The 23,102-nt window shown below is 45.3% G+C and overlaps 1 protein-coding gene across 2 annotated transcripts in view; it reads left to right on the forward strand.

Moving 5' to 3' along the window:
• AFAP1 (actin filament associated protein 1) overlaps nt 1-23,102 on the forward strand; it is a 205,069-nt gene that overhangs the window by 140,514 nt on the left and 41,453 nt on the right. For both annotated transcript variants that reach the window (XM_053566739.1, XM_053566740.1), the window contains exons 10-12: nt 2,286-2,367; nt 9,940-10,089; nt 17,994-18,205. In XM_053566739.1, coding sequence (XP_053422714.1) covers nt 2,286-2,367; nt 9,940-10,089; nt 17,994-18,205 — 444 coding nt within the window. The remainder of the gene's footprint in view (nt 1-2,285; nt 2,368-9,939; nt 10,090-17,993; nt 18,206-23,102) is intronic.

The following is a 23,102-nucleotide window of genomic DNA, read 5'->3' on the forward strand; positions in this document are numbered from 1 at the left end:
CATAAGGGATTGGCTCATATGATGATGGAGGGTGTAAGCCCCAAATCTGCTGCGGGCCAGCAGGCAGAGACCGGGGGAGCTGGCGGTGCACACGGGGCCTCAGGGCACTTCCTGAGATCTCCTTCTTGTGAGGGGAGGCCAGCATTCTGTTTTTATTCAGGCCTTCAACTAATTGGGTGAGACTCACCTAAGGAAGGCAGTCTGTTTACTCAAGATTCACTGATTTAAATGTTAATCTCATTCAGAAACACACTTCAAGTTAACACATAAGTTAACCATCACAGTCCTCATCCTGATATTAGGACAGAACAGCCCTTTTTTCCCTAATTATTAGCACAATACTTGCTCACTGCAGAAAATTCAGAGAAACATAAATGATTAAAAAAGTCATTTTAAGTCTCCCCCGTAGAGGAGGTAGCTCCTTTTCACACTCTCCATCTTTCTAACCACTTTTCCCTTTGTGTCCTGTATAATCACGTGAGCCAAATCCTTATAATCTCTTTCTACACATATCCACACACACCCTACCCAGCAGCTCTGCTTCTCTGTAAAACACTAACTACCGCAAGGATAGACAAAAAAAGGCAGAGGGTTGAGAGAGGACGTCTTTTACAGGTTTGGGTAAGCTTATCCGTAAAATTTCTCATACTGTTTTTTTTTTTTTTTTTTTTGCTTACCTATTTATTATTAGAAAATTTCAAGGTTTTAAAAAACCCACAACAAGCAACATGCATTTTTGCATTTTCATCAACTTAATATCAAATGTATATGACTCTACTATCACTTACGCAAATACTCTCTCCCCTGGATTAGCCTATTTTTTTTTCCTTTTTTTAGGACATCTAAAATAAAATAGTACTTGACAGCTTTCGCATAAATCTTTGCTGTTTCTGTGTCTGTTACCTGAGACTAGATTACTGAAAGCTGAATTACTAGATCAGAGAATAAGAACTCTTTCCTTTTTTAAGAATTTGATTCATGTGGCTAATCAAATTGCTTTCCCAAAAGGTTGGTCCCATTTCATTTCCCATCCCGTTGCCTCCAAGTTGAGTTCCTCTTTCACACACTCACATCAGTGTTGGCGACTCTCCTCTGCTTATCTGTGGTTTCTGAGGTGGCACTGTTAGCACCGGGCCAGACCTGCTGCCCTGGGTCCCGCGGGATGCGTCCTGCAGGCTCAAGGTCATCGGACCCCTGCAACTTGGCTTCCCACCAATGGCACTGACTCTTTCCCTGCAGTTCTTGCAGGATCACAGACACCTGTCTGCTGTCCTTGGCCAAGATTGCCTGGTCCTTGTGTTCTGAGTTGAACATGCATATTCTTTTGTGCCCTGGGGTTTGTCTATGTGTTTCACTGGTGGCCAGTCTCTGAGCCACTGGGGCATAAAGCAGACAGTCTGAGGAGGACATGTGGAGGCCATTCCCCACAGGTCCCCCCAAGAGTGGAAGGAGTCCAGCTGTAAACACTGTGTCTCATCCAGATCCCAGCACAGAATCCTACTTGTGCTCATTAAACCCAGACATTTGGACAGAAATAAGGACAAGTATTCTAGCCCACTTTGAGAGTTTGGATAGTGACCTTGCCTCCCTGTGTATTTTCTAAGTGTTTTTGTTATAAGCAAATCCTTGACACCCAATTATTGGTGAATGAAAGAAAAAAATTAAATGATGATGGGATTTTTATTTCTGCAGGCATAAGGCTTGCTGTGGGAAATATGTTTTGTAATCATAATATTTTTTTCAAACTTATTTATAAGAAAAAGTGATTTGAATGAAATCGGCATGGGACAATACATGTGTTAGTGTAATATAACCTCAGTGAGCTGTTTGTTTTTAGGATGTTTTTAAAGCTTTCATAGCAACCTAACCAGCAGTCTCTGTTATGGTTAAGCCCTAACTACTGGATCGTTGTGAATTTGGCCCACGTTTTCTTTCCCCTTGAGATAACTTTTAATTGATCCATTGCATAGCACTTCGCCAGTGTGGCCATTGTAAGAATAACTTAATCCTGGGCGGTGTCTGTGGCTCAGTAAGTAGGGCGCCGGCCCCATATACCGAGGGTAGCGGGCTCGAACCCGGCCCCCGCCAAACTGCAACAAGAAGTTGTGGCAGGTGCCTGTAGTCCCAGCTACTCGGGAGGCTGAGGCAAGAGAATCACCTAAGCCCAAGAACTGGAGGTTGCTGTGAGCTGTGATGCTGCAGCACTCTACCATGGTGACAAAGTGAGACTCTGTCTCTTAAGAAAAAAAAAAAAAAGAGTAACTTAATCCTTTCTCTTCCTACAGAAACTGTCTTTGGAGAGACCCAGCTCAGATGGGGAAGGTGTTGTAGAAAACGGAATTACTATGTGTAATGGAAAGGAGCAAGGTGAGTTCTGCTTATGCCAAAAATATATAAACTAAACAATAAAAATAAAAATTACAGCCAGGTGTATAAAATCTGATTATGTGAAAATGACCTGGGTAACCCAGTTGTGTGGTTGTCATCATGGTAGAATGCAGGAAAACAAATGTCCTGGTGACATGGTTGTGTGGTGGCATCATGGTAGAATGCAGGAAAACAAATGTCCTGGTGACCCGGTTGTGTGGTGGCATCATGGTAGATGACACCAGCAGGAATGCAGGAAAACCCTCTGGTTAGTGTCAGCCTGGGTATCTACTTTTCCATCTTGCCACGCCTTGGCCCAGGTGGCTTCCTGTTGTCTTTATATGTGCCCTGGGGGTATTTTAAACATATGACTCATAGCAGGTTATTTCTTCACTTGAGTTACAGCTGAGACAGGTTTGCAGTGGGAAGCAGCTGGAAACTGGCTGAGACCTGACTTCCAGTGAAAAGAGCTTCGGGCAATGAGATGGGAACCCGCATTCTTGTTTGAGCTCTACCTTTGCTTAGCCATAGAATCTCGAGCAAATTTTTTCTCTTGATGAGCCTCTGTTTCCCCACCTTTAAAATGAGGAGGCCAGACGTACAGATTTATGAAGTCAAGTCTAGTCTTTCCCTTTCCCGTTCCCATTCCTTTTCCCTTTTCTTTTTAAGATAAGGTCTGGCGCCATTGCTGGGGCTAGAGCACAGTGGTACCATCACAGCTCACTACAACCTCAAACTCCTGAGTTCAGGGATTCTTGTGTCTTAGTCTTCTGAGTAGCTGGGACTACCAGCATGTGCCACAACACTCAGCTAATTTTTTTTTTTTTTTAAATTTTTTTTTTGTAGAAATGAGGTTTCTCTATTGTTTAGGCTGGTCTTGAACTCTCAGGGTCAAGCAGTCTCCTGCCTTGGCCTCCCAAAGTGCTAGGATTACAGGCTGTAGCCACCACACCCAACCTGAAGTCTTTTCTTTTTTCTGAAAATGTCTTCATTTTGCTTGCCTTTAACATTTTTAAAAATCATGATACAATATATGTATTATAAAATTTACCACTTTAGCCTTTTGTCTATGTTCAGTTCAGTGCATCAGTACATTTATATTGTTGTTCTGTCACTGTTACCACCATTGTCTCCAGAAAAGACACCCATTTTTGTTTTGCAAAACTGAAGCTCTGCCTCGTGAAACACTAACTCCCCGTGCCCTCCCCTGACTCCTGGTACCCACTATTCTGCTTCCTGTGGCTATGAATCTGACAGCTCTAGGGACCTCACACAATCTTATAGGATCGGTCTTTTTTGTGACTGGTTAATTTCACTTAACATAATGTCCTCAAGGCCCATCCATGTTGAAGTAAAGGTCAGTGTTACTCTGCCTGAAACAGGAAGGGAATTCTGTTACGTGTACGTACCGCATTTTGTTTATCCGTCCATCTGTCGGTAGACACTTGGGTGGCTAGTGTGCACACGGCTGCTGTGAACATGGGTGTGTAAATATTTGAAGTCTCTTATTTCTTTAAACTCAGCATTATAGAGAGGGGTATATTACATACAGTAAAAGCCACCCTTTTGGCATACAGTTCCATGAGTTTTGAGAAACACAGGTGCACAGCTGTCACCAAGAGGATGCAGAACATTTCTGTCACCCCAGAGCCCCCTGGGCCCCTTTGTGTTGCCTCTACCTTTGCTCCAGGCCTGGGCCCCACCTGCCCTTTACCAGAATGTCAAGAAGTGGAATCTGGTAATGTGTAGGCTTTTTTTTTTTTTTTTAATTTCAGATTGATATGAGGGTACAATGTTTGGGTTACATTGTTTCCACTTCTAAGATAAAGTTTGAGTTGTAGTGGAGTCCTTCACTCAGGGGGCATGCTGAACCCTCACATTGTGCGCTTTAGGTGAGATCCCGCCAATCCCCGTGATAGGTTCCCCGTGATAGGCTCCCCGTGATAGGTTCCCAGTGATAGGTTCCCCGTGATAGGCTCCCAGTGATAGGCTCCCCGTGATAGGCTCCCCGTGATAGGCTCCCTGTGATAGGTTCCCTGTGATAGGCTCCCCGTGATAGGCTCCCAGTGATAGGCTCCCCGTGATAGGCTCCCCGTGATAGGCTTCCCGTGATAGGCTCCCTGTGATAGGCTTCCCGTGATAGGCTCCCCGTGATAGGCTCCCCGTGATAGGCTCCCCATGATAGGCTCCCAGTGATAGGCTCCCCGTGATAGGCTCCCCGTGATAGGCTCCCTGTGATAGGTTCCCCGTGATAGGCTCCCAGTGATAGGCTTCCTGTGATAGGCTTCCCGTGATAGGCTCCTTGTGATAGGTTCCCTGTGATAGGCTCCCCTTGATAGGCTCCCCATGATAGGCTCCTCGTGATAGGTTCCCCGTGATAGGCTCCCCTTGCTGGGCTCCCCGTGATAAGCTCCCCTCGATAGGCTCTCTGTGATAGGCTCCCCGTGATAGGCTCCCTGTGATAGGTTCCCCTTGATAGGCTCCCTTTGCTGGACTCCCCTTGATAGGCTCCCAGTGACAGGCTCCCTGTGATAGGCTCCCTGTGATAGGCTCCCTCGATAGGCTCCCCAGGATAGGCTGTGCCTGTGTTTCCCTTCGTGTGGGCTTGTGGTCTGGCTTCCTTCCTGCAGTGTTGGTGACTGGGCCATGTTGTGCCCGGTGTCAGCAGTTTGCTCTTTTCTGCTGCCGAGCATTATTCCATTGTGGATCTCCATGGTTATTTTGTCCACTCACCAACTGAAGGACTTTTGCGCTGTTTCCACTTTGGGGCAGGTTGTTTAAAAATCTATCGAGTTTTTCAAAGACCGATTTTTGCGTGGACGTATATTTTGATTTCTCTTGAGTAAATATCTAAGAGTGGGATTGCTTGGTCATACACTTTCTCACCAGCCTTGGTATTATCATTTTTGTTTTCTGCTTGTAATTTTACCCACTTTAATAGGTGTGTACCCAGATGTAATTGCAGTTTTAATTTCTATAATGACTAACAACGTGGAACATTTTTGATGTGGTTAGTTGCCATCAGTGTATCTCCTTTGGTGAAATGTCTGTTCAGATCTTTTGCCTGTATTTTATTGGATTGTTAATGAGTTTTGCGAGTTGTATGTTCTGAATACAAATCCTTTACCAGATGTGTTTTGCACACATCTCCCTGTCTGCGACTAGACTTTTGATTTCCCTAACTGCATGTGGACTGTAGTGAGGGGTGTGATTTGAGGCAGTTTTCCCTAAGTAAACCCAAACCACCTATGTGTTCATAGAATCTGTGACCTCAGCTGCTCAGGTGCATAATCTGGCCACCCAGAGCCACCTGCCCTTTATGTTAGAGTAAAGCAAGTGTTTCCTACCTCTGTGATGAAGTCACCTTAAACCAAGGAGCAGTCCAAGCCATGAAGAATCTTGGAACTCACATAATCTGGACTGTTTTGACAGTATAAGGTTCATTCTCAAAGGTCATGACCCCGCCCTTGTTCATAGGTGGTTTTCTAAGTCAGTCCTATCTGAGTGTAATTTTAGTTCTACCCATCGGAAGTTATTGAGCAGAAAGTATACTGTTTGTTTTCCACAAGGTACACATTATGTGCAGTCAAAACCAGGAAAGCTATCTTTAAGTTTTGCCGTGAAATAATACACAATCTCAGTGTTCCTGCTTACAAGTTGAGGTGTTAGTTGGGTTACTCTGTTTTCTTCTTTGTTGATTCTTCTCCCAGTGTATCTCTGTAAAGTTTGGTTCTCCAGAATAATATATGTGTCTAGATATACATGTAAGTGAGTATGTTCATATTTAAAATTTTTCTGTTTCCTTTTAACCAGAACAACTGTCTATACTTTGGAATTGAAAGGTGACCTTGGTTCAGACACCTTCTTTTTGCCAGACATGGACTTTGCTTATAGTAGACCCTGAATAAATAGTTACTGAAGGAAGTTAAAGCTTTAAATACATTTATCTGGGCTTTTATTCTCGCTGCTCACTTTGGACTAAATTGTTGTTGAAAATTTTCAGTTAAGCTCCTTTTATCTCAGCCATGACGTGACTCAGTGAAAACTCTGCCGGCTAAATAGAGCAAATATTGAACTTGTACAGCTTTTTCTAAGAGTCAGAATTTTTCTAAGTGCTGGAATCTCAACCAAAGATGGAAACAGTCCAGACTCCATGTGGTCAGAGCCACAGGGAGGGACTCTAAGATTTTTATGTCTTCTTTCAAGGAGGTATGCTAGTGTCTAGTAAGTGAACGCAGCATGCTCTGGGTGAATTGGTAAGCACCCTGGTGGTGCTGCAGCTGACATGAGGAAGGAGAATTAGGTCCTGGAACTGTCCCCGTGGACGCTGTGATGGCCCCTTACCAGCACGTCATGCCTCTAAGGTGTAATCATTTGTTGGTGGGTCTGTTGGTAGAATCACCGAATAAATGTCCTGATGATATTGACTCCTATTTCTCCCACCTGCCTACCAAATGCATCAGATTCCCTTTTCTATAGGACAGTAGGAAACTGTCTGGGTCTGTGGTACTGGTATTCTTAGAGAGTGCTCAGTATTCGCCTGGCTCCACTGGTCTGTGTCACTAACCCCACCACCAACGTGGCACGGACAGCACATGTCGTCCAGACTCACCAGCTCTTCTGCTGTAACTGCAGTGAGTTGAGGGTCTCAGGTTTTAGTTTCTTTTCAGAATTCTGTTTGAAGAGCTAATTCCTTTTTCTTTTCTTTACTTTTTTTTTTTTTTTTTTTTTTGAGACAGAGTCTCATTATGTTGCCCTCAGTAGAGTCCTGTGGTGTCATAGCTCACAGCAACCTCAAACTTTTGGGCTTAAATGATTCTCTTGCCTCAGCCTCCCAAGTAGCTGGGACCATAGGTGCCCGCCACAATGCCCGGCTATTTTTTGGTTGCAGTTGTCATTGTTGTTTAGCAGGCCCAGGCTGGGCTCAAACCCGCCTGCCTTGGTGTATGTGGCTGGCGCTCTACTCACTGAGCTATGGGTGCCAAGCCTAATTCCTGCCTTTCATTTGATAAATAGCATTAAGATGTTCTTGCTGGTTTTTTCCTCTTTTTCCTACCTACTTTCACTTTTCCTTCCAAGTATTACCTGACTTTTGCTTTTGAAAAAAATTCATCAGGGTATATTTAAGGAATTATGAGTCTTAATTATTATCTCCTTTCTTGGTAGTCAGGCTCCAGCAAGCACTTTGCCAGCAGGAGCCAATCTCGGTGTAATTGGGAGTAAATCACAAACCCCAGCTTGATGCCATGATGCCTCGTCTGCAGGGGTTGGGGGTGCCCCGCTCACCTTCCACAGGGTGCCTGGGCTCCTGGGCGTCTCAGCTGAGGGGGCCGGGTGGGAGATGGCCCTCAGACCTCTCGAACATTCAGAGGAGGGGGCTTCCCACTGTTGCTTTCTGTCTTGGTTTAGTTGGACCAAAGTCCAAATGTCATAGCTTTGCCAACTGCAGACCTCTCCATCTGGTGGTGGCTGGGGCAGCTGTGTCTTCAGACGGAGGGGGTGAACAGATTCTTGATTCTCAGAGCTTTATTTTAGAAGAGGGTATGTGCGTGTTGGGAGAGAAGAAGGAAGGGCGGGGTGGCATTCCTCTGTCCTTTGTTTCTGATATCACACAAGGCCTTAATCTGATTTGTGTAACATAACACAAAAATGCTGAGACTCTGTCCTATTAGTCAGCTCAGCTGCCATAACATACCACAGGTTGGGTGGCTGAAACAACACAAAGCTATTTCCTTACCGTTCTGAAACAACACAAAGCTATTTCCTTACCATTCTGAAGCCTGAAAGTCCAAGGTCAAGGTGCCATTGGGGTTGGTCTCTGGTGAGGGCTGTCTGCCTGGCTTGAAGTGGCCGCCCCTCCCTGGCCTTCAGGTGGGCTTCCTTCTGTGCATGTGCAGTCTGGTCTTAGGAGGCTGCGATCCTGGGGTGTAGGAGCCCTGAAGGGAGGTGTTCAGTGGAGGGCGAGGCACGAGAAAGGGAGACATGGAGTTCTGCCAGCATCGCCTGCCGGGGCGTGGCCGACGTGGCTGAGACAGGTGGAGGACTTCTTCCCTGCTCCTTAACAGAGGGAGACAGACGGGGTAGGTGGGGGAGTGTGTGGGAGCGCACATGTGGAGGGAAGGTTAGGAACAGGCCCGCAGGTCTGTTTAAATTAACTAGGTCCTTGTTAATTTAGCAATCCGCTTCTCAGGTTGTACCCATGGGTGCCCTTTCTCTGAAGCTACTCTGTGTGATTACTGTGTGTGTGTTCATTCCTTCATGGGGTGGTGGGGGGAAGGAATCCCTGACTTCCTTTACTTTTGAAGGGTTCATGGTTTCCAGAAGTTGTTTTGGTCTCCACACTGTGGGTCTCAGTCCTCCCCCCAGCCCCCACCGGCGTTCACAGTGTCGTAGCAGAGCTGGTCTCAGAGCCACCTCCTGGCTCAGGCCTCGGGGAAGCCTCAGGAAGGAGCTCTAGCACCAGGCACATTATGACCCCCAGGAGATGGAGACGAGCAAACAGTTCACCTTTCCTGAGAGCTGCTTTCTGGCCAGAGGATCTTGGCACTCGGTTTGGGGTGCCTGCTCACATGTAGTCCCCTGTAATTCTGCCCTGGGGTTGGGGAGAGTGTGCTAGTGACTGATGGGGCAGATGCAGTGTGCCAGTGGCACTGACCCTGGCCTCTGGTGGCGGATGGTGGGACGTGACCAGAGTTGCCCTGTGTTGTGGCTTGGTGACCCATCTGTGTGGACACTGCTGCTCTGGTCCTCCCACCATTGCCCAAATGTGGTCCAGAGCTGCCAGATTTTTCAGTTTTTCAAGGGAAGCCAGACATCATTTTTATGCAGAAAGTTTGTGTTTTATTAACACAAATATTAATGTTTAATATTTAAACATATTAATAAATATGTTTATTTATTAATAACATAAAGTGTTAATATGAACAGTTGCTGATCTAGCACTGCCCAGGCTAAGCAGAGTGTGATGGCCTGAAATGCAGGCTGCTGTGTGATAGTTCTGGCTGGGGCAGAGTCCAGTGAGTGTCTGTAGGTAAGCAGGGGGTTCTAGGGAGACCCAGGTTCCCTTTCTCTCTCCCTGTGACCTTCCCCTGCTAAGTATTAGCTGCACTGTTTTTTTTTTTTTTTTTCTGTGCCTCAGACACTTTGGGCTTTTTTCCAGTGTGACAGCTTTTGTGTCAGCTAACGTCCTTGATTAGACAGTTCTCTCTGAGATGTGCAAGGCTAGGTCCTTGTTAATTTAGCAGTCAGCTTAAAGTCAGCCCTGGGCAGGCTTTCTCTGGCGTGCCAACCTCTCTCCCACACAGCCCTGGTCCGGGCTTCCTTTGTGTGTGCAAGCACGTGTGCGTGCCAGTGTGTGTCCCAGCTCGCTCTAGGACACAGCTTCCTAAGATCAGCCCTGCTCTCTGCCGGCACCCCCAGTGCCTGGAGCAAGCCCGCTCTGGCAGGCACTTGAAGTACTCAGTAGGTAGAAGTTAAGAGAAAGAAGAAACGGGCTGCAACTGAGGCTTTGTTTTCATTTTTTTTCAATTAACATCTGCAATGAAAACATGCTTTTTTTTTGATTCTTGACAGTGAAGAGGAAGAAAAGTTCCAAATCAGACACCAAGGGAACCGTATCTAAAGTTACTGGGAAAAAAATTACCAAGATCATTGGTCTGGGAAAGAAAAAGCCATCCACAGACGAGCAGACTTCTTCAGCTGAGGAAGATGTTCCTACTTGTGGTAAGACGAACATTTACCAGAAATGACTTGTGCTCACAAAGTGTGTTTTTCTTCTCTCCTGCAGTTGCGTCTGTCTCGAGTTCATCTGAGGTTCATTAACTTGAGCATTGGACTTTTGTGATCATTCCAATTGTGGGGATGTATTACATTTCTACATGTTTGTCTCTTATTAGTAAAAGACTTTGCAGGGGTTTGAGATGATTTCTAAGGTTCTCTCAAGATAAAAAAATTTTTTTCTCTTTGATCCTGTAAAGTTCTCCTGTATTCATTGGAAGTGTTTTTAACTAGAACATGTGCGTGCCTTTGGTGATGGGGGGAGGGAGTAGAAAGCAGGAAAACCTTCACGGAATTAAGATTAACTCTTTCTCTTGGGCTAAAGTAATAAAACCAAACTCTCTTAGGATGTTGCCATCCTCAAACTCAACGTTTTTAAATCCAATCTGATGACTGACCCTCTCCCTGGTCAGTATTATTTGAGCAGCTGCCATTGGTCAGGGACTGTGTTAATCACATAGCGTCCTGAGGGGACCAAGACAGCCTTGCCCTCCCATGGCCTCCAGTCTGGTAGCAGAAGGAAAGTCCAAAACCAGTAAGCGTAGAAATAAACGTGCACAAACCAGCTGTGATCCAGTGATACTGGTAGGAACACAAGGCGAGGAGAATATCAGGAACCTCCTATTTCCTTAGGAATGCAGCCTAAGTGGGTGAGAGTTTATCTATGCAGTGTTTTCTAGGCAACCAATTTAGAAGAACCATGCAAACCTTTTAAGGAGAGGAAAACTTTATAAGCTGAAAGATGGATACTTAACTTTTTTAAAAAAAATCAAGAATAGGCTATAATTTTCTTTGTGTACTATTTTTTTAATTAATTAACTTTTTGGAGACATAGTATTGCCCTGTCACCCAGGCCAGAGTGTAGTGGTGCAGTCATAGCTCCCTGCAGCCTCAAACTCCTGGGCTCAAGCAGTGTTTCCCCCTTTGGCCTCCCAAAGTGCGGGAATCACAGGTGTGAACCGCTGTGCCCGCTTCCTGGGCCACCCTTGCTGTGCGTGTGGCTTCCCCTAGCTGTGAATCCATAATCCATTTTGTGTATATAGTCGTCCTGTCCCCACAGCCCACCCCATTGCACATCCATTGTGTTCTAGGCCTGGGGTCTTATTTTAGGCATCCCAAGAGATACATGATTTAGTTCCTGCCCGAGACTGCCTAAACACAAAGACAAATTTATTCAGCAGAAATGATGCCCTGGCAGCAAGAGCTCACGCCAAAAGGAAAATACTTGAAGCCCGTGTGGTGGGGAGTAGCGTAGAGTGGGGTGAGGACAGGTGAGACATCCCGACCAAGGGGAAGGCAGGGTGAGCTCAGGCTCCCTTGTGGCCCTCAGGGTGCGTTTCCAGGATGCTGCCCAGTATTGACTCCAGGTGAACACACTCAGGTTGCCCAGACAGCCTCGGGGAACGGCCTGCTGTGGGCTGAGTGAGGGAAGGCTGGTGACAGCCATGGCCTTGGAGCCTGGTCGAGTGGAGGTGGGTCACAGGAGAAGACCAGTTGATGCTGTTCTTTCTGCTACACTGGGTTTTTCCCCTAAATATCAGGTAGGAACTGAGATAGTGGCTACCTTGCTGGGGTTCCTTCAGAGCAAATAGCCGTAACACAGAAGGGGAAGCTGGGTGTGCTGGTGTCTCTGCGCAGGTCCCTGTTGACCTCTTCCTGGAGCACACGGTCGGGTGGGATTGTCCCCCCTTATGTCAACCCTTGAGTCAAGATAGGATCTGAGGCCACAGGTGGAAAGAAGGACCTATCCAACAAAAACTGAACTATACATATAGTTTTGTTTTTGTTTTATGAGTTGTTGTAGGTCAGTGGAGGAAATAGAAATTCTTTCATAAAAAACAATTAAGCATTAATATGACAGGCAGCTCAGAGACTGTGGTCCAAACCCTCCCTTTCATGGAGGAGCACAGTGGAGCTCAGGAAGGTGCATAACTCACCCTGAGCCACAAAGCGAGCTGAAAGCAGGGCCCGCCTGACCTGACGCACTCACCATCTGCAGATCATTCTTCTCCAAAGAACTTACCCCTTCTGTGACTCCTCACAAACAGTTTACCTGTGTTGATGATTAGACACCCCAGTAAATCCCGTTGTCAGGCACTTTCTTGGAAGCACACTTGCTCGCTCAGAGAGCAGGAATAGTGTATCTGCATATCTGATTATACACATGAGTATTTCTGTCAAATTGCTTAATGGACAGCTTTTGCCTCTGTTAAGAGAATATTCTCTGTCCTCAAGACTTTAAAACTGTCATTTAGTTCTTGGCTGGGGCATGGGGAAGGTGGAAGAGCCCTTAGAAAAATAAAAGGGGAACAGTGACCATATTCAATTATTTTAGTACAGCTGCAAAGTTCCAGACAGAACAAAGTAACTGGATAAAGGCCCAAGAGCTCAAGCTGCCAAGTTGAGTCTCCACAGCTGCTGCTCCCAGGAGGCTGGTGTGGAGCTGGATGGCCAGAAGCACCATGCCAGTGGGCAGACAGCAGAGCTCCTGGGGGCCAGTGAGTGTAGCATCTGAACCCTAGTGCTTTTGAGCAGTGCAGCCTGGTCAGCTGTACACCTGAATGCTGGATGGAGAGCCATCCTCATGGAGATGGGGGTGGGGAGGCCCCTGCAGATTCTTTCCCGGGTTCAGGAGGGGCACAAGGACAGCAGCCTGGCCGCCGGGCCAACCCCCAGCCAGCAGCACCAGTTGTAGCTGCCAGACGGCGTGTACCTCTTGATAGGCCTTTTGAGCGATGCATTTAGTGCGACACATGCCATGTAGGTTTGTGGATGATGTGATTGGAGATGGGTGCAAAGAACCCTAACCTAATAGGGTCTTTTATTTGCCCTTCTCCAGGACTTATACATCCTGGAATTGTTGTCACTTCACCAATCAAGTTACCGCTGTCAGGAGGTGCGTTTCTGTGCTGGCCTCGCTTCCCTACCCTGTCACTCGCCTCTTCACCAGTCCACCCTGTTCTTCTCTCTGTACCTCCCAGGCCACCAGCAGGGATCTTGGAAACTGTAGACTAATCACATCATGCTGAAAACTCAAAAATGTTTCCTTTGTTGCCCAATTCAGGGCCTCTGACAATCTTGTCTCCACTCCACTTTTCCAACTTCTCCTAAGTTACTTGATTAAGAATAGGGTCTGATTTGCTCACCTGTTGTGTCCACAGCACCCAGCACAGAGCCTGGCAGATAAAAGCAACCCAGGAAATACTTGCCAAATACAGATTTTTTTATGCAAATTGGGAGCCTTATATTCCTTATCTATGATATGGGCTAAATACTTAAATTCTTTGGCTTTTTAAAAATTGAAGATAAAATACATGAGCTGAATGCCTAGCCCATAATTTATGCTCAGTGAATGGTCCCTGTTACCTATTTGTTCAGCTTTTTATTTAAAAAAAAGAAAAAAAAAAGAAGAAAGAAAGAAAACTAAGCATACCAGGCCTGCCCAAGGCCACAAAGACACAGTGTCAGATGAGTCGCCGAAAAATGAAGAAGTTGAGAGAAAGGAACAATCCCAGGGTGCAAGAACAGAGGGGTTCGTGGAGTCTGGGGCGTCCAAGCAGAGTCCATAGGCCCTACTGAATGTTTCTAGGGTCCCTTCTAGCTGTAATTTTTGGTGACTTTACGATGCTTTCAAGACAGAATTTTTTAGTAGGCAAACAAGAAGTTGTATACTTGTCACTCTGTCATAATCCACCTCCACAAAACTTGGATGATGCCGCACCTAAGGGGAGGAGAGCATCCTTGGTGCAAGGGCCTCTGTCTTGGGGGTGCTGCTGTGCAAACTCTCTGACTCCTCTGCCGAGGAGGGGACACACTGCGGGGGGGGAGGGCATTGACATTGGTAGGGCCGTGGCCAGTTGCTGGCAGCATCTTGACATTTGGTGTCTCCAAATACTGCTACCCAGACGTACTTTTGCAGGCCCTCTCTTCTTAGCCGACTACACACAGATGCATCCAAGCTGAGACATCACAATCGGGATAAAATGCCTCTCAAAAGTGTTGAGTGTCGGGGCGGCACCTGTGGCTCAGTTAGTGGGGCACCGGCCCCATATGCCAAGGGTGGCGGGTTCAAACCCAGCCCCAGCCAAACCGCAACAAAAAAAGTAGCCGGGCATTGTGGCGGGCGCCTGTAGTCCCAGCTACTCGGGAGGCTGAGGCAAGAGAATCGCGTAAGCCCAAGAGTTAGAGGTTGCTGTGAGCCGTGTGACGCCACGGCACTCTACCGAGGGTGGTACAATGAGACTCTGTCTCTACAAAAAAAAAAAAAAAAGTGTTGAGTGTCTTGGACACATGTAACCAATGCACAGTAGCCTCTCAGCAGACACTATCATTTCCCTTTCTAAAGAGAATAAATAAATGGAAACTTGGCCCCACTTCTGAGAGGCTGCCTCTGCCTGCTCTCCCGCAGCTGCCTGAATCCAAGAGCTGCCTGGCACCAAGACCAGAGCAGCTGATGGAGGGTTTATATCTGTTCCCCCTCTGTCTGTATTTTTTGTTTGCTTAATGTTAGCCCTGTAAAGTTAATTTTATCGTGCCAATGAAACCTCATGCACTCTTGCCACAGCATTGCAAGAAACAGCATTCTTTCTTTAGGATTCAGAGCAGGAAAAAGTTAAAAACATTACACTGAAATTCCCAAATTTTTAAGATACAGTAACATCCTCCGCTAATATGATAAGTAGGATTCAAAATAAAAATTCAAGTGTACATGGTGCTTCCTTGTTGGGCAGTGGTGGAGATGTCTGGGGTGAGCCTGAGATGCTCGCAGCCTCCAGGTCCTGTCTGTGCTCTGGCACCACCCACTGGCGGAGGTTGTGCCCTCCAGCTTAAATACTTGGGATGATTTGGGGACCAGGTCTGCCCTGACTTCGTCAGCCAGACTAACGCTAAGGGTGTTGGACTAGGAGAACATCGGAATGTGGAAGAGGAATCCGTCTGAACCTGGATTCCTCAGACGAGGTCATCTGCCTCTTCCTGCTTGTTCTGTCCGTGACTTCCACCCAGAAAGTGGGAACTTTGGTCCCTCCTTTTTGTGAAAGTGTGGGACTGTGGTGTGCAGGGCAGCTGGTTGCCAAATGTGGACACGTGGCTGTGGGGCTGTTGCTGTAGACAGCACTGTTATCCTGGGTGAAGTTTTTTTGAAATGTTTTAAATTATGGTATTTTCATATGAAGTCACACACCAACTAAAATGTGAATGATACAGTCATTCCTTTTGTGACTGAAATGTCAAGAAATTCATAGCATCTGGTGACTTTGGACCAGATTCTGTGAGGGAAGAAAACACTGGGGCTGCAGCCTGTGTTTGGTCGGGGCACACTCAGGAACCAGCCCTCCTGGGCCGTGGGATTGAGCCTGGGAGACAGCTGTGCCCACTGAGGACCCCTGTAATCAGAAGGGCCCATGGAATTCACAGAAGTGTCCTCACTGTTGATGAGAAGGCGGAGACGCCACGTGGCCTTCGACTGCCTTCTACTTATGGCTTAAATTCCTTAATCAACATGCTGCCTTCTGCTCTAGGCCCAGCTGCTGCAACTGGTGTCTGACATTCTTTGTCTTTGAGGTCACTGAGGTTTCCAGTTTCAGTTTCTTCCTCTCCTTCTCCAGGCCTAGTGGGAGACACCGTGGGACTGGCCATTCCAGATCACATGCTGTTTCCCTCTGCTGCTTTCATTCTATGTCTGATACACCCTGCAGCTTACTGCTGCGTTTTAGAAGTCATTTTCAGGTGTGCCAACCTTATGATTGAGTTAGTTGACAGGAGCTCTTGCCTTGCATTTCCTTTTCAATGTACCTTCATGTTTGTGGACTCATGCTCATAAAATGCTTAGGATTGATGGAGTTGTCGGTCGTCATGTAGAATTCTATACAAGTGGGCTTTCAGTAAAATTGATTACTTATAGATGACATCAAGGTTATAGATAGCAAATAGTTCTCACAGCCATTAGTCAGATGTTCAGATATTGTATTTGACTATGTTTTTAAGTAGAGATTCCTTTTTTATTTTTAAAGAATAAATATATTGGAAAAGCATATTACAGAATGGAAATCGTAGTGTGAGGCCCACTGCCGTGTTCACTCTTTTTTGGCTATCTTTAACTATAAAGAGGGCTTCAAGTCTAGCTTAGCTCTTGGCCTTGGAAAGACACTTCTCTTATCTGGGGGCAAACTTCCTCCTTCATGAAGTGAACCCTCCAAGACGCTTTCTGACTTGGATTCTGGAGCTCTCTTCACCTTCCCTGTCCCTCCTAAATGTACAGAATAATAAGGGGCTTCCACGCTGACACCCCAGGTGGTGCCGTGAGTTCAGGTTGTTCTCTGAACACAAGAGGGCGCTGTGCCACAGCCCGTGGGCCTTCCCTTCCCTGGTTGTTCTTCAAGGACGCTGCAGCTTCAGCCCCGGAAGACGGTGTTCCTTCCAGGAGTTGCAGGGGCTTTTGTTTAGTGTATGTTGGTGGAGATGATGTTGCATTCAGCCAGATGAGAACTTAAACTTGAAAAGCATGTACCTAGTAAATTCATGAAGCAAAAATAAGCAATATATAAAGCATGGTGCTGGGTCCTGGACATTCCTCTTTTTTTTTTTTTTTTCCTTTTGGTCTTCATAGCATTTATCCATTGCTAATAAGGGATAGAAGACTTAGAACATAAAAGAACTAGAAAGCATCTCCCAAAAACCCTTTTGGAAAGGCACTTTAAAAAATCAAAATTGGAAAGCATGTATTTTGTTTTATTTCTTAACATTTTAAAGCCAGGAGTGTGTGTGCATGTGTGGATCGAGCAAGTAGCTGAATGACTTAAGTCAGAAATCCTTGTTTTATTTCTTTTGATCCTGCTAGTCAACATTTGATATGCTATTTAATGCACTTTCTAAATCTTGAAGGGGGCAGTAATTCACTAGCATTATAAAGGTTACAGCTTCATATGGAAGTTACAGCTACCTGTGATATCTATTTTTCATTCCCTGTTATTTCTAGAAAAAAAAATGCATTTTTTTGTTTTTAACAACTGAAATTTGTCCATTTCCTATGTTTGAGAAGATAATCTCTTTTTTAAAAATGAAGATAATAATTCCTGTCATTCCATCACACGTGGCTATCTCTGTGATATACTGAAGATACTGTACCATACCAGAGGTATGAATAACAAAATTTCACGTACTTTCAGACTCAAGAGTTTAGATTTTATTTGAGCAGGTCAGACATTTACCAGTCAGACATCTCAAGGACAGAAAGGCCACGGGGTGTGTCCTCGGCCTCTGGGTAGGAATCTCATACCAAGGAGCTTTTATCACCACTTGTGGAATACTTCAGTGCTGGGGAATTTGCCACATCTCAAGAACTCCTATTTCTTGGAAAGTTTTCATTTTAAGATAGTTTTTTTCCCCTCATGTTAAGCCAAAATCTGTCTTCTTGTGACTTTTGCCCTACGTGTATCATTTGCAACTACTAAGAATAAATCTAGATCCTTTTTCAGTTATCCGGAGGCAGCTTTCTTGCCCCCATTTCCTTCTGGCCATACAAGACTCCAGGGCTTCGTAACTTTTCGCTTTCTCCAGGCGACCTCCAGGATTCCACATCAACATTGGACATTTGGTTCTTAGTACATGTTCAGTTAGGAGGCTCTGGTATGGTCTGTGTTGTGTTTTGAAAAGCCTCCCCCCAAAACTTGTGTGGAAATTCTGTTGTAGGAGCGGCTCTTCTTCTTTATGTGAATTTGCCTTGAAGACTTTGCTGTGTGTGGGATTTGTTTTGTACATGCTCCCTTGACTGGGCTTTGGCGAGACCCTAAGTGTCTTTCCACCTCTTCGTGTCTTAGGAGGTTGAAGGCGTGACATTTGTCTCCTCGCAGGCTATCTCAATGTGCTCTCCAATAGCCGCTGGCGGGAGCGCTGGTGCAGAGTGAAAGATAACAAGCTCATTTTCCACAAGGACAGGACGGATCTGAAGACCCACATTGTTTCAATCCCCCTCCGAGGCTGTGAGGTGATCCCAGGCTTGGATTCCAAGCACCCGCTGACGTTCCGACTGCTTCGCAATGGCCAGGAGGTTGCAGTGTTAGAGGTACAGTACTGGCCCTGGGCCTTACTCAGTGGAAATGCATGTGGCGATTTTCCTTCCAAAAGCCAGATCCGACTCCTCTGTCCAAATCCCTTCCGTCTTCCTGAGGGCACGTTCGGTTCATTCCCTTCCCCTCACAGCCCATTCTGCTGCCTTCTGCTTTTCTTCTTCCATCAGCTCCTCGTTCTGAGACACGTGGGTTTTTATCAAAGTGTACACATCCGATTTGTTTGTCTCCTTGCGTTATTTCTTCTTTGCACACGTTTGGACGGAAATGAAATACCCAGTCTCATGGAGTAGATAGCTGTTTAAAAATACTCAGGAAATAACTTGCTTTAAAATTTTCAATAAAACTCTTTCCCCCAGCTGTGAAAGAGGTGGTGAATGTTTCCTCTGTAATGTTCTTGATTTCCTTGCAGTTGGAATGGACATTTATGGAGCAGCCAATTTCCTTATTGACAGTGGCCAGTGAGCCCAATTACACGGAGACTAAAAGAAACCTTTGGCTGTATATGCATTTTATTATTATGATTATCATTATTACTGTTGACCGTTGCTTTAGAACTTCTGGTTCACTAAAGCATAAAAGGACAAAAGTAATAGCTACATTCTCAAAACTTTGAGTTTTGAATGTTTTTAAATTTTGTTTTTCATCTTCTTTTCATTTGCTTTCTACTGAGTATTAATTTGGACCTTTCCCCTTTGTCCCCTACTTGGCATTGTTATAATTGAGACGTGGAGATACACACACATACACACACGTACACAGATGTCAGGCTGTGGGATTTCCAGAGTACTCCTGAATGTACTCACGTTGCAGAGTCAATAAAAACAGGGATGGATCGGTGTGATGGAACGGGCTGATGTGTGGCCTCCATTAATTCGATGCACAGCCGAATTCTAAATGACCGTGTCACGACCCCACACAGAGGAGAGTGAGCCTGGGGCTGAGACCAAGTCAAGACTGTCCATGGAGGCACCTTGAAGATCCTGAATTCACACAGAAGAGTTTATTCCAGGGAATTGTTTCACAGAAACCATTTTCTCTTTTTTGTTGGGGGCAAAACAAAGGCAAACAAACAATACATTCTTCCTGTAGGACCCAAGAATCTGGTAGTGTGGGATAAGGGGATTTTGCAGAGCATGATATGACAGAGAGGGCCAGGCCCAGTGGGGTCGGAGAGCAGGCTCCAGGCAGAGCCCTGCCACTGACTTTGGTCACAGCCAGGTCTTTTGTTCCAATGACTTCTGCACCCATCTGTGGAACATGAGTGTGGGCTAGACTCAGTGTGTATGGGCTGAAAGCTGTGGGTGGCAGTGGGGAAAAGCTGAAGACTTAAATGAAGAAAGTGTACTCTTGATGTGACAGTGTAGAGCTCTGGCAGCAGATCTGAGGGGGCTTGCAAGGAAAGGGAGGAGGCAGGGTTGGCCTGTGCTGGATGTGGCAGTGAAGAGGGAGGTGTTGGGCTGGATGGGGAGGTGGGCAGAGGTGAGGCCTTTGGTTTCATGGCATTGGCATTTAGGAAAGGTATAGACCAGTTGCCTTTTAGAAGGTTCCCGGCCTGGGCACATCTGCTCTCTCTGCACACGGGCATCTCCTAGGCCTCAATGGGAGCCCCAGGAAGCAGCAGCATGCCTCACTGTGGGTTGCATGGAAGTCTGGAGCCCCAGGAAGGGGCAGCGTGCCTCACAGTGGGTCTCATGGAAGTCTGGAGCCCTAGGAAGCTCAGCATGCCTCACTGTGGGTCGCATGGAAGTCTGGAGCCCCAGGAAGGGGCAGCGTGCCTCACAGTGGGTCTCATGGAAGTCTGGAGCCCTAGGAAGCTCAGCATGCCTCACTGTGGGTCGCATGGAAGTCTGGAGCCCCAGGAAGGGGCAGCGTGCCTCACAGTGGGTCTCATGGAAGTCTGGAGCCCTAGGAAGCTCAGCATGCCTCACAGTGGGTCTCATGGAAGTCTGGAGCCCCAGGAAGCGGCAGCGTGCCTCACAGTGGGTCGCATGGAAGTCTGGAAGTCTGGATCCCCACAAAGGGGCAGCGTGCCTCACCGTGGGTCGCCTGGAAGTACACAGCATCAGTTTGTTTCTCTGTCAGTGATAATTTTCATCCTTTGGGTGAGATTTCCTCCCTGTAAATTTATTGCATTTCCCCTTTATCTTTGATAAGTATCATGTGGGGAGATACTTTGAGACTATGTGACTATCCTGGTATTACTCACAAATTTACCCTCTAATTTTGGTGTCCATTAACAACTCTTGCCTGACACAGTCATTGTAATGGCAGTTGCTAAATGGTGCTTTTCTAATTCTATTATTCCTTCTGCATTTATTGTTGGCATCTACTGTGAGGATGGTTTTCCTTCCCTCAGATTTAATTAATCGTTCATTAAATATGTGTGTACCAGCAGGGATTCACAGATTATCATTAATCAGTAATTAGAATCTCTTACTATCATGATTTTTTTTTGGTCAAATGATCCCATATTTGGCCAGTAGGAGCCCCTTTGGGCGGGCTCTTGTATCCTTTGTGTCCCTGTAATACAGCGATGGTGGTTCCCATCGTACTTTGATTACTTTCCTCCTGTTGGGGCATAGTGAGCTTCCCAAGGCCCATTTGAGCTTTCCCTGTCTCAGGCAGTCAGCTGTTTCTCCAAAGTGCGCTGGTTCCCCCTAGTGGAGGATCTGGTATTTACATACCGGGCTCTGGGAGCCAGTGTGTTCTCTTCTGGGGGTGCCATCGCTTCTGTGTCTTTTCAGTACACAAGCAAAAAAAAACAGATGTGTGTGTACGTATGATACACATGCACGTGACATGGACATTTATATGTTATATATATGGTATATGCTCATAAATATACACACATCATCCATACACCCACACACGTCTGTGAGCACAACTGTTGCCTCTAATTCTAGTCCAATACCAGAAGATTATTTTTAAAAAGCCTTTAAGGAAATTTCTTATACAATAAACTATGAAGAAAGCAATTACTAAACTCTAGTAATAGCAATCACATTTAGATATTAATTGTATTAAAATACTTTTCTTAATGCTTTGATGAAATTATAACAATTTATATAACATAGATACAGAAATGAATTGTGGATTCACTTTTGATACAGATTTTGTTTTGGGAAGGACAAAAGATCTATGAAGAAAACCCACTTGTGATTTTTATTAATCCAAGTATTTAAATTAGTTTATCTTAATTTAGCAAACATTAGTTACATCCTTACTCTGGGCAAGGCACATACTTGGTATCCCTTCAGTTTGTCCTAATGGTCTTATTTGGTGCTGTTTAGGAATAATTTTTGTGTGGAAAATATCACTAGCCAATTTTAATAGCATACCAAAAAATAGCCTTTTCTTTGTGAATGGCTCTTCCTCGAGAGAAGCTTTTATGTGTGGCATGGAATATTTACTTACACTCTGAGCAGTGTTGACTCTGTCAGGTTATAATTCTAAACCCTAATTATCTTTGTGCTGTAAGCTCAATTGACAGATCTTTATTTAAAAAATTAGAAATTTTTATAAAAAATAAAATTTATTTTTTGTTCCACATTCAGTTAACTCCTAAGTTTGATAGCTTAATTTCTCCTAAACTTTGGTCAATCTTCAGGCCTGTGTACCTCATTCTGATTATTTGAGGAGTGTTTTCCTTATCTCTGGTGTCAGTAATAGAGAAAAGCATGGACCTTTTTGTTGCTAGTCAGCTTTTTTTTTTTTTGCAGTTTTTGGCCCGGGCCGGGTTTGAACCCATCACTTCCAGTATATGGGGCCAGCGCCCTACTCCTTTGAGCCACAAGCACCGCCCAGCTAGTCAGCTTTCATTAGTGTTTGTGTGTTTAATGTGTGTCCCAAGACAAACTCTTCTTCCACTGTGCAGCAGAAATGGGGAGAGGTTGGACACGCCTGCTTGGTTAATCAAATTTATTTACATATTTCAAATGCCATTAAAAATATAACTGATTTTAGGGCGGCTCCTGTGGCTCAGTCGGTAAGGCATCAGCCCCATATGCCGAGGGTGACGGGTTCAAACCCGGCCCCGGCCAAACTGCAACCAAAAAATAGCCGGATGTTGTGGCGGGCGCCTGTAGTCCCAGCTACTCGGGAGGCTGAGGCAAGAGAATCGCTTAAGTCCAGGAGTTGGAGGTTGCTGTGAGCTATGTGAGGCCACGGCACTCTACCGAGGGCCATAAAAGTGAGACCCTGTCTCTACCAAAAAAAAAAAAAAAAAAGTTAAAAAAAAAATATATAACTGATTTTATAAATCACTTAACAAGGATGGTTTAAAACTTCAGTGAACATAATATATATTCCGGACTTGCAAATTAAGCAGGTCAAATTGGAGGGAATTTCAAACATTTTAAGAAATAGTGTGTACAAAACATGGTTACACTATAGAAATGTAATCGATATAAAAATAAGTTAATTTTTATACTATCTAATTAAGAGAAACAGAATGACTATTAAAGGCCTATTTAGAGGCTACTGGTTTAAAAAGTTTAGATTAATAAAGTTTAGACCAATAAGGGCCCAGATCTTGACTGTGTCTCTAAGGTAGGCCAGTGACAGTTGGAGTGCACTCCTTTTTATGGCCAGATTTTGTTCCCAGATTAATGAAGCTTTCTAACCAACTTCCTTGTGCTGGAACGTAATTAATCCCATTGATTTTCTTGTCTTATACCCTAAATGCCTTCCCCCCAAACACCTGGAAGGTGTTTTAGGACCTCGGATTTTCATTCCCCTTGGTATGTTCATTATGCAACCTCCTCCATGAGGGCCCAGTTGGAACTCGCTTTTAACCCTGTTACTCAGACCTCATCTTCTTCCTTGTTTGTTCTTCTGTGCTTCATGTTTCATTGCTTTTCCTATTGTACAGTCTCTTTAGTAACATGTTTA

Source organism: Nycticebus coucang, chromosome 17, assembly GCF_027406575.1.
Source record: "Nycticebus coucang isolate mNycCou1 chromosome 17, mNycCou1.pri, whole genome shotgun sequence".
In the NCBI taxonomy this organism is placed as follows: domain Eukaryota; kingdom Metazoa; phylum Chordata; class Mammalia; order Primates; family Lorisidae; genus Nycticebus; species Nycticebus coucang.